The sequence below is a fragment of the Poeciliopsis prolifica genome, unplaced genomic scaffold (assembly GCF_027474105.1).
Source record: "Poeciliopsis prolifica strain line A6 unplaced genomic scaffold, Auburn_PproV2 SCAFFOLD021, whole genome shotgun sequence".
In the NCBI taxonomy this organism is placed as follows: Eukaryota; Metazoa; Chordata; class Actinopteri; order Cyprinodontiformes; family Poeciliidae; genus Poeciliopsis; species Poeciliopsis prolifica.
Window position 1 is genome coordinate 152,366 of NW_026562396.1, and position 12,544 is coordinate 164,909.

Consider the following 12,544-nt stretch of genomic DNA (forward strand, 5'->3'; position numbering starts at 1 on the left):
CATGTGAGGACATGGAATCATATTACTATGTGGAAACAAAGAGGGGGGACAGACAGACAGACAGGTCGTGAAGCTGTCCCTTTCAGCAGTGAACTGGTCATAGTTTGGTGACTGAGTTTGGTTCATTCTCTGTTATGATTCTGTTCATTTGTGCATGTGTTAAACAAAAATGAAATGCTTGATTAAATTATTACATAAAACTAAGAACGATGGCTCTTTAAAAAGAAATACATAAAATTGGGCAAGTACAAGACTTCTCATGAAAACACTTAATACAAGTGGACTTATTAATATGCAAACCATTTATATTTTTCACATTAGGATGAAATATGAGGCAACAGATAAATTAAGAGCCATTTGGGAGCCGTTGCGTGTCTCAAGAGCTAGCCCTCTGAAACCAGTCAAACTTCCCATCACCATTATTGCCTAATTTGTTAACATACAAGCTTAAAATCATCCAATTTCTGTAACTATGCAGTGATATTGTGAGAAAGATGTTAATTTGTTACCTGTGACTCATTTCCAACCTGCTGCTTCAGACACTTCATACACATATTGATTCTCTAATGAGAACAAACCATTTGAAGTTAAGCTTAATGCAGTGATGATGAGTTATATTAGTTTTTTTTTTAAATCATATTACACAATGCTAGTTTTATAATAATTACAGGGCAATTGTTGTGATATATTTAGTGCTTTTTACACCAAACTAATTGTTGCTCAGCTACATGACCGAGGCTCTCTTTACTTTGATTATACAGTAGATAATGCATGCCTGTCAGATGGGTCTCTGCTGCATTCACTGTAAATGCTTTACTGTAGGAGGGTCTGGCTTTGTGAACGCCTTCATAAAGACCCTTTGAATCAAGGATCAACCTTTTAAAATCACAGCTGGGCTCTTTCACTTAGATTTGCTTTGCAGGTCTAGTTTTCATTTCACCGTTAAAATTCAAATCTTTGACTCACATTATCTAGGTCATGCAAAGCCCAGATTGCTGTGCTGCTATCACTGAGAAAAGTCTGTGTTTATCAGGTGTTAAAAAAATATAACATTTGTACCTAGTAAAAATATTCCCCTAATATGCAAAAAAATTTGCACATTGGGGCAAAAAAGTGTGGTCTCAGCATGTCACAGTTTCAACACAGATTAGCATTCGATGATGTTGATTGAAGACAAAGACCTGCCAAAGCAGAACATGTTGACTTTAAACAACATATGTTGACACGCTAAGAACCTCTGGGGAGACTAGGGATGGCAATTGGATAAGTTCCTTCATGTATGCATGCATAGATGTTTAAACATATACTCAGGACCATAATTAACATAGTTTCATACAAGAAAGTGGTGTTGCATTTAAACTAGTTAGTTCTTTGTGTTTATACATTAACACACAATTTAGACATGGAATGCTGTTGTGGAAAAAGAATAAATTTACCTTGAATACTCAAAATGTATTCAGCTAGAATGACTAAAAATAGTTGAATGTACATGTAACTTAATACATGTTTGAAAACAGAGGATAAGTGTCTAAAGCTGTGGGTTGCCCCTTCTTGCCTGCCAGAGACGATTTCATCTAAAGCACAACACCAGTTACATAATTCATCCTTCAGAGGTTGTTGTAGCCATGACTACGAAAGAGTGTGCTTCCTCTTAAGGTTGTACTCCCGACCATCATCAATTTTTCACACGGTTTCAGTAACGATGGAAACAGGAGCCTCCAAAATAGGCCAGCAAAATCCAAGAAAGTTCAATATAGAGGGCAATATATTGAAAATAGCACGCAGCCCTAAAGGCAAAGGGACCAAGCATTCGTAGAGGCTTCTGAAACGCACTCCTTCACTTCCCCATGGCTGCACTCCTCCAACACTGTATGAAAACATCTCTTCATGCACGCCACAGTGTGAGTATGAGCTTATGCTGCAAATGGCTGATTTGTAAATGTCAAAAAGAGAAGTGCAAGATAACCTCCAGTCATGACACTCAACAGGCTAAAACAGGAATGAGCACCCATGGAGCTTCCTTCTCCTGCTAAATCAATCTCGGTAATCTGACTGAAACAAACTTTGCTGTTATTTAACACTTAGCCTTTTTAATGGCAGGGAAATGTAATTAAACTGCCAGCAAGTCTTTAAAACAAAACAAATAGGTGCACCCACACAGAAGCAAGCAATCTCTTGAGGGGTCGATGGGAATGAGCCTGAAGAAACTGGCCCTTCAATCTGACATGAGAGAAGCGCAGAAACCCTGACTTCTAACCTCCTGGCCTCAATTTGAGTTGAAAGCCATCTTCTGTGTAATTGGACAAAGCAGGTCATTACACCCCCAAGGACAATGCAGCCACATCTTATCTTCTCCTATGTTCCATGTCTATTGTCTGCTGGAGAGCCTGCCTGGTGTTGATTAACTGAGACTGAATAAATGAAAGAAACATGCATCATTCATCAAACTGATAGATGTGGATCATAGATGTTATTACTGTACAAAAGTCTGGGATGGGAATTAAGTCTGTTAATAAAGAGTACAATCGCAAGAACAGAGACGGCAAAGCAACATATAAAGTCTGAGAAGTATGTTCATGCATTTTGGCATTTAGTTTATCCCCATTTATGAAGCAATTACAACCAATGAAGGATAGAAAATGACATTGACCAAATAATTCCTGTTTTAGGTCAGCTGGATTACAAAAGTAATTTATATTTGCTAAATGCCAGAATAATTAAACTTGTAGATGACTTTTTTTTTTTATAGTCAGACATTTATGTATACAAAGATAGTTATGCTTCTATCTTTGCAATTTTTTAACATCTAGATAATGAAAAGGTCATAGATCTTCAACCTTCTAAAATGCTAATTTACAACATCTTGTAAATTAGAAGGACACCTTTGGTTGGGTTCACCTCAAACATACTGGTTTCTCCTGTGGAAAAAGAAGTGAGGGAACCTGGTCAAATGGAAAAAAAACACGTTGTTTGATGATGAACTTGCATTTTGGTGCTATCAGGGATCAAAGTGGAATAAAAACAGTCCTATCCTCGGATACTGCATGCTTTGTGGGCTGGTCTGCTTGAACAGTTTGAAGCAGCAATAATGAAGAAACAACATAAAATACATTATAGAAAAGCTTAAATCGATCAGCTTTGGCTAATATATTTGTCCAGAACACAACCTCTTAATGTGAATAGAGTCTCAAAGGACTGGGTGAGTTTAGTTGTTTGGTGCCACCACCTTTCTGCCATCATATCCCTTCTGTTTCTCGATGGTGAATTTAGCTGAACTCCACAGGATGTTCAACACATCAGAAATTTTCGCGTATCCATCTCGTAGCTTATGCTTTTTGATAAGCTTTCCTCTTGGAGTGTACTTTTGACTTCACTCTGTTTCACTGTGGCTTTTACTTTTGCATATGCATTCTGTGAATCTCAATAAAATTTTAAGTTATGACATCATATGTAGAAAACTTGATCTGAAAGTAAAGAGTTCTTAGATGAAAAACTGACTTAAGTTAGCTGACTTAAATTAACACCAATTCAAATGAGCTAACTGAAATGAATGCAAATAGCTACCCAACAGTGTAAATAGTACATTTATAATGCTCATAAAAAATCATAAGATATTCTACACAAAATGTTTTAGAAAGTAAAGATTTTTTATTGCAAATTAAAATAAATAAAACAACACACCTGCTCAAAGTCTAACAATCACCTGTAACCACAGAATACTCGTAAAAAGTCAATTCACCGAAAATTCTAATTCGAAAAGCCACACCAAAATCATCGGCATACTCTACCTTGGAATAAAATTATTCATATGGACTTGTAACAGCAAATATTGTGCTTAATGCTTGGCTTCAACCAGGTGAAGAGTTTAAAAGTAATGTTGGCCTATGAGTGACGTCAGATAATTTAACTAAACTGTTTAGAAAATTAAGCATTCTCAGTCAAAGCTTTAATCAAAATGCTTATAAGGACATGAATCTTACTGCAACATCACATTTTCTTTATAGCAACGAAGGAAAAAACATCCAATTTCTTCTTTTAATGTTTAGCAATGAAGCAGTCTGGCCGGACTGACAGCCATCTACACTGATAGAGATGCACTGATGTGACATTGTTTCCATCACAGCACCAGTCAACACCCTCAGGAAAATTGGGATTAAATGAATAGCGATGGTGGAAAGGGAAATCAGACAGAAAACTGGCATAGCAACAAAGAGAATAAGAAGGAAGGTTTTTATGCAATTAGATGAACCAGAGGTGGTAGTATAAGAAATGGCGGTGATGGAGGATTGAAGAAGAGGTGAGGAAACGAGGTTGAATCTAAAGGGGAAAATGTTGAGGGGGGTCCTTGAAAAACAGACAACAGAGAGGGAAACATGAGAGCGAATGGTTGGGTGAAAACCTGAAAGATGAACTGAACCAGCAGGACCAGGGTAGGAAGTGTGTCTCCATAAACATTCTGTATCTGAGTCTTGCTGATCATACAGTCGCCCTAGGAGACCACAAAAATGCAATATTGGTCCCATATCTTTTGATGGATGAGGCCCAGGTTTCAATGTCAGCGCAGTCAGCGCTCCCCTTCAGCAGGGACGAATCACTGAGCCTCCTCCCCCTCCTCTGAACGGCAGCTAATACAACTAATGGAGCCATCTACGAAGATGGACCGGCCAGGTGCCGCTGGTACTAACTTCCCCTGTTTTTAAAGATTTATCCACTGGGCGTAGCTTTTTCTTTTTTTATTTGTAGATTTATGCATAAAGCACAACACAAAATGTCCCCTTTCTTTTTGTAAAAAAATCTGAACAAAATCAATAACATTTGATTACTGACATCAAGAGCTGATCACTGTCACCTTCAGCCCCACCTCTTTCATGACCTGCCTTAAATCAACTCTGCGACCAAGGCAGCAGCAGCAGGGATTGTGAATGAGCTGCAGTTGGATTTTTGACGGTTTTTCTTTTTCCAAAAGATCCTCCTTTGTGCTGACCTACATCTCTTTTTTTTTTTTTCCTTCTTCCAATCATCTTCCCTCTCAGGCCACCAGTGGTTCTGAAGACTAGAGTAGGGACTGATGGCAGGCAGCCCGGAGAGACTCTGTGATTACTGCCTAAGACTAACTTTGGAACGAGTCGACTTTGCAAATATGTCAGGTGTTATAAGGTGACGACTTCCTACTTGATCTATAACATACTGTGTTACAATGTGCAACTCCGCACCATCGCCAGATGAAACTAGTTAATATGAAATAACATCAAAGCATTAAAATATATGTGCTAAAGGGACTGGTCTGAATTTGTTTATTCTATTTTCTGTGTAAAAACACTTTCCTGTTGATCCACTGAATGACAGTGTGGAAACATAAACTCCCACACACTGTCAGCACTCACTGTCAAATGACTATTTATAATTTCAGGCCATGTTGGGCTACAGTGCAAGCAGCAAACACAACACTGACAGATCATTATAACCTGCAGGGTGTTTTTTTAAAAAATTTTCTGTTAAGCAATTTAAATAAATATTTACTATGTGTGAGGAAATTTTAAACATCAGACAGAGATCAAACAAATGTTTATGGCACATATTTTTTTTCTATTGTCTGTAGCTCTGAACTCAGACACCTTCAGCAGCTGCTAACCTCCTAAGAGCAAATTTGAGCTTTATCATCGTACATTTTTAAGATTTTCTCCATGCAAAAATTCTCAGGATGATTAAGATGGATATTATTGCACAGCTTTCATCCTTTTTATAGTTTTCAACAGTACCAGAAATAGTTTGGCAGCTTGCAAGTCACAGCTGACTGAAAAAAATAAAAATAAATACAAATTGAGGTTGTATTCAGCCCCTATTGGACAACTCCGACTTAATCTTAATTTGCTATAAATCAAGCCAAATGTTGATAGTTTAAATTTTGATCCAGAATTAAAAAAATATATACTATCTGACCTATTTGCAAATAAAAAAAAATTCTTGATGATCCAATAATCTGAGAAATAGAGGACTGCATTTAAATAAAAAAGAATAAAAATATCTATATTTTTATTATCATGATGTAATCCATATCATGTACTAAAGTCAGACATATCAATTCAATACAACATGAGTGCAGTATTTATTTCCTTTCAACTGATGTTTATGGGTTACAGGTAAAACTTCAAATTTGTTGTATAATATATTAAAATATTGTGAAATGTTCAATATTGAAAACTCATGGTGTGACACCTACATCAGCTAATTAACTCAAAGCACCTGCAAAGGTTTCCTGAACCCCAAAAGCAGGAGTCCTCAAATTCAGGCCCAGAGGGCCAATGACCTGCAGCATGTGTCACTGGTCCAACACACCTGCATCAAATGGCCCAAGTCAAGTTCTCAAGAGTTCTTCTAATGCCCTGATCATTTGACGTGTTGAAGCGGACACATTGAATAGTTAGGGGACATTGGCCCTCAAGGCCTGGATTTGATGGCCCCAGCTCTAAAGCCTCACTCAGGCTGGGTCAGCAGGACACAGACATCAAAAATTAACAAATGTTTTATTATCTCAGTCTCTATCCACTGTTGTGTTAACAAACATGTTAACAAACATGTTGTCCACAAACATGTTTCCAGCGACTTTAGGCTGATGAGGTTCAACTGAATGGGCCGTTTGAAATGATTGCAAGTGAAATTTTGCACGGACATAAAACATTACTACTGGCTTACACAGAATCAAATTAAACAGAAATGTTTCATATCGAAAAGCCTCACATGTCTTCACAGCTTTTACAACCTCATTGTTCAAAGGTGGGTTGTCTGGGGCAAGTGAACTCTTTTGGGTTTATTCATATTTATTTCCCTGTTGCATCTCTGTGTGCGGTGCATCCCTGAGCTCATTAAGATGCAGCTCTGGCGTGCAAAGGCAGCTTTCTGAGACGATAACAACAAAAACAGCCTCCGAGCCACCGTCATTGTTATCTGCAGGTGGGTGATTATGTCCGGCTTTGTCCAGTCCGCCACAGTGACTCACATGGACTTACCTAACATAAAACTGCACATCACAGATTAGAGGACCCATTAATAGAGTTGGAGGATGGAGAGAGGATCATCTGCACATTATATTTAGGATTTTATTTATTTATTTGGCAAAGTGTGATCAAAGGCATAGTCCAGATCTCAACCATTTTAGATTTTACATTACAGAGAACCTTACAAAAGAAGAATGGAAAACAACTCCTCCAGCGAGGAATAGTCACTGACAAGACACTTCTGAGCAACTCTGCACCAAAACTTAGATATAAATCAAATAGTGGAAAACCAGAGCCCATCAGTTGCAGTTGTCAACATGAAACACAGTTTGAAAACATCTTCTCTCAAAGGTAAGCTAATCATAGTTTTGCACAGGTTGACCTGTGCACAAAACCTTTGATAAGACCCTTCATAAATGAGGTGTGATAAAGAAAAGTGACGTAAAGTGAAAATGTACTGTATAAATGCATTCCTGACAAATGTTAAAAATATATTAGTAGTATTAAATTAAGTGAGGCACTATCACCTGAAAGTAAAGTGTATCGGAATCTCTGTTAAGTGTTGAGACATTTTAAGAAATATTGGTTTGTCACCAAATCAAAGTTAAGATTAAAATTGTAGCTTCAAAAAAGTATGAAAATTTGCATAAAATAACGCAGCCCCTTATTCAGCAAGGGGAAATTTTTGGTCATTTGTTTCATACCACTAATTGGCTTTGTAGCTGCAATATTGAGAAGACAATGAAGTTTGAGTAATATGTTCATGTTAGCAGGGGATGAAATGAGTCAGCACACTGAACGAGATCACTCATAATGAACTTCCTAAACTTATTACTGATTCTGTGGCTCATCTGAGATCCACAGAGATTTTAACCACTTATAACTCAGAACAGCCCACACATTTACTGTTTTGTTTCAGGCTCACAGGTTTCATCGACAGTTTCCAGCTGGAGAAAAAAAACAAGATGCAGTTGTTATGGTGAGATAAGTTTTTTTTGCAGAGAGCTCACAGAGAAGCAAGAAGTTTACAAATTATAATAGACCTAAATTTAGCTTTCATCATGCAACATGTCCATATTCAGCTTGTTTTTGTTAAATTTATATTTAAACCTTGTATTTTATTTATCTGCTGTCTGGGTTTTCGTAAGATTTTCTGTGTGAAAGATGTATATGCCAAAAGTTTTGCCTCCGACCTCCAGTTTCGAGTCTTATTTTTATCTTTAAAAATAAGATAATTTGTCTACAGAACTAGAAGCAAATGATTTTTCTTCGTCCTTTCTCTGCGTAGCCGTCTGACAGCTTTTTGTTTTGTCACACATAATCTTGGCGGGATCATCCCATTGCATCTTGCTCAGTCATGCTGAAGGCTTTCTGACAACAGCCAGGAGCAGACCAGCAGACAGAAACACAGCTCGAAAGTAACTGCAGAGACAAAGGGAGGAGAAGGACAGATAGAGATGATGATCATAGAGAGCTGTTTTTAGATGTGGAAGAACAGTGGACAACTTGGCCCACATGAGCCCTGGTAAGGTGGCTGGGCTGTGATCAGAACCAGGCACCTTACAACCCCACAGGCTCGACAGCGGTGGTCATCATTTGTTTACAACACTGTTTTTAAATCATTTTTGCAAAAAATAAACAACAACAACCCCCCCCCCCCAAAACAGTTATATTACATAAGGCAAGTTTCTAGTCTTCATCCACCAAAAGTTCACGATAACCTAGTTTTATAGTAGCATGGTTTGATATACTGAAGGAATGTTTTGATAAAACTTTGTGCAGCTGAGACATTTAATGGGAAAAAATAATACCACAGAAAAACACCTACGCTGGAATGTATAGATGCTTATCCTGAACTATGCCCTGCTGTCCTGAGCCCAGCAGACTGAAGGCAGTGTGGTAAGTACTTTATCCCTCAAACACTGATGTGATAAGAGAGAAGCCTGTGCAGTCCTTTGTACACCAGCTGGGAGACTGCGTTAGTCTGTGACTGCTGCTGCGAGATCACTGGTAGATGAGAGAACTTAGCATATTTTTAGATGAGCGTTTCATGCAGGGAATCTTACTTCTAAATAATGAGGGTGCCCTGCTCCTGTGTCTGCGATTCAGACATCAAAGGAGCTGCAAAGAGCTGCTGTCAAGCAGACTTTCAAAGTTCTGGGTGGGGACCGCAGAGAATATGCGAGTGAAAATGCAACAACAACAAATAAAGGAAACAACTGGTGGGAGGTTGTGCAATTATGTAATATAAAAATGAGAGAAAGCTTCAAGTTGGGCATAAAATAAGTGGGAACATTTTAAAAGCCCAACGCTTTAAGGGCAAAATGACAGAGAGAGAAATCCAGAAAATGTAATGTTATAAGTTTACGCTGGAGAGGTTGACGTGGTCAAGTTGTTGCCCTGTTTCTGGGAATTAGTCGAGTTTGGGGAGTTTTTTAATTTAAGTGCTAACTGCACTACATGGGTGTTTGGAATTTCATCTATGACATGGGTGTTTGGAATTTCATCTATGACATGAAGCTTGAAAGGTCTTAAATTATATCACACCTTTTCACAGAATAATTCAAATAAAAAAAAAAAACTCTATGAGGCCATGGTAAAACAGAAACCTCACAAAACAAAGTATGTATTATGAGATCTCTGAATTCGTGAGCTAAAAGTCCCAGAAATGCAAAGTACACCAACAAATGTGCCGAAATGGAGAAAACGAGCACTTTTTCTTCTTAACAGATGAGAGAAGGCAGTTAGTCATACAGCAAGTCTTTTCTTAGAAGATATAATGTAACAATAAAGATTTGTTTGTTTTCATTGCCGAGTTACAGAAGAGCTGTAAAGAGCACATGGAACTGCTGTCTATCTGCATCAGCAGAAGTTAAAAATGTAGGTTGAAATAATCAACGCTTTCCATAATCAAGCATAGCAAATTAAACTGTAGCCTTTTCAAACCAAAATCTTGGGGTCACAGTTGCTATTTGTGGTGGAAACATAATTATAAGAGAGTTTAAGTTACATTTTTTTTTTTTTTTAAACTTTTAACTTTTCTAATCAGTGAGTGGCTAACAGTCATACAAATCTCTGGATACATACAGTATAAAACAGGCATCAACACAAAACAAATCAATCAGCTGTAAATTTTTAACAGATAATATAAAAAGCTTTAAACACAGAAATCTTAAGCTAAATGACATTACTTTGCATTTACCATTATAATATCCCTGATGGTATGAAGTCCGTAAAATGCAGCAGGGTCTCAGAGGACTGAGCAACATGCCAATCTGCAGAAATAACTCCAGAAACGCACAAAACTTCAGGCCTGATGCACTGAAGTCCAATCTCAAACTATCAAGACTCAAAGGATACACCCAGAGTTCCCATTTTGAAGAACTCAGAAAGCTGAACTACTGAGGATTTAACCCAGTGTGAGGCGTTTATGACACTCCCGTCCACTTCACATATTGTGCTCACATTCATGCGCCTCCATCTGTAATTACCTTTTATCTGGTGTGGTTTCATTTTCTTTGCTTGCCGGAGCTTCCTGGAGATCTGGGAGGTTGGCAAAGTCATCCTGTTCAGCCAGCCCGATTGCTAGAGACAGAACAACCATCTTCCCCTCACTGGACACACACATACAGAGACAAACAAGGGATCACAAGTCCACACACAGGTGGAATATGTGGACAAACGGCGACACACACATATTCCAGGCAAAACACACAGACAGGCAGTGATGGGAAACACACCCAGCACACATTCATTTGGTGTACAAAGAGAGAGTGGGAGAGAGGTGGTAGAACGATGTGAGGACACTACAGTGTTTCATCTTAGCAAAAACTGCAACCACACCTTTGCAATGCATCTTATGAAAATCTGCATGCAGTCAGTAACATCGAGAAAGCCTGAGGTTTTGCCGTTTCATTACTTATGCAAACGTTTTAAGAAGCATCACATTTTCTTCAGATGTATTTTACAACTGAAGTAGATTATGTGAACAACAGTCAATAAATCAACATCAATAACCCATGAGGATAGTCTTTGTAGTCTCTGGCAGACAAAATTAAATGATTAGGAAATATGAATTTCCATCCCCAATGGGATCATTTATGCAAAGAGTTACAACTTTGAATTTCTGAGTTTAATTTTCCCATTTCTAATGTTTTCAAATATGCTTAGAGCAAGTTAAAAAGAAGAAGACGTTGCTTGATATTTTTCATTTTACCGCTCTGTAGGAATGAGCTATTAAAAGCCACAGAACACATTAATCACTACAAAAGTCTTATTCTCACATTTCATGTGAGAATAAGACTCAGCATTCTGTGACGATAGGATGAGCAGATTGTTCTGGAAGGACTGATTGTTAATGTGCCAGTTTATTTATCACATACTGAGTCCTTAGTTGTTTGATCCCTTAGTGCTGAAATTAGAGTGTGAACAATATCTGTGGTTATTTCTAGTTTTATTTGAGATAACAGGAGATGATCAAACTTTTTCCCCTTCTATGCAAGAATGGGTTTAGTTTGACTATGAACAACTATTACTAAATGTCAAAGGCAAAAACTAATCAAACTAATTTAGATCTCAAATATCAAGTCAGGCCACTCCTTGATTATTATGAAATAACAGAAAAGTAGCTTTCAGTCTCAGTTGTTGTTTATGAATGGCTGCCTGATAAGGCTTAAATATTAAAATAATAATAGATAAAATAATATGTCCCAACACATGTTGGGTCTTGAGCAGCACTGCACATGTAAACATGGAATAAACACAAACAACATCTCTTCTGCATGAGTTTAATACCAAAATTAATTATGTATTTCCGGTAAAACTTTAATCAATTAACTTGCTTAGCAAGTAACACTCAACTACATGTAAAAAAAAAAAATTGAAAGAATAGCTAAACTAATATAAAATACTAAAAAGTAATAACTAACAAAAAATAAAAATAAACAAAGATATAATAACATCAACAATAATACGACCGAATGACAATGTAGTGACCTGTACAACTACTTTAAACAAAGCAAATAAAACTTTTATATATACAGAAAATTACAACTTATGTTGTCGTACTCTGAGCTTTTGAAGGGGATATTGACACGTCTTAGAGTACTGATTCAAACAATGAAACAGATTGTGAGAGCTATGATAAAATGAACTTTGGGACCAAATCTAGGCATTTAGATAATCCCTCTTTAGGGGGATATTAGCAACATATGTGTCAAGGATAAAGATAACACCACTTGCTTGGCTTGCGTGCATTCAATGCAAACTTCCAAAAGCATGACTATAACTTTAATGGTCATCAGTACTGGTTTGCCCCTCAGCAGCACCAGAATCTGCTGTTCAGAACTCTGACTCAGATGACGCACCATGAGAAATCCAGGAACATTTCACCGGAAAAGAAACCAACGAAGAATCACATTTAACATCACCACTATAAGCTTTCCTCAGGCAGAAAGAAAGAATCGTCACATTAGCGGAGACTGAAAAGGAGGAAAGAAAAGCTCTGGTAAAATGCACAAAACTCACATTGTATGATGAGAATGACTATC

The 12,544-nt window shown here is 37.5% G+C and overlaps 1 protein-coding gene across 4 annotated transcripts in view; it reads right to left on the bottom strand.

The window, feature by feature from the left end:
* The window catches only part of syt7b (synaptotagmin VIIb), a 107,851-nt gene that overhangs the window by 13,349 nt on the left and 81,958 nt on the right, over window positions 1-12,544 (bottom strand). For 3 of the 4 annotated variants that reach the window (XM_055045191.1, XM_055045192.1, XM_055045188.1), the window contains one exon: window positions 10,487-10,609. The exons of the other annotated variant lie outside the window; for it this stretch is intronic. In XM_055045191.1, coding sequence (XP_054901166.1) covers window positions 10,487-10,609 — 123 coding nt within the window. The remainder of the gene's footprint in view (window positions 1-10,486; window positions 10,610-12,544) is intronic. 4 annotated transcript variants of the gene reach the window in all.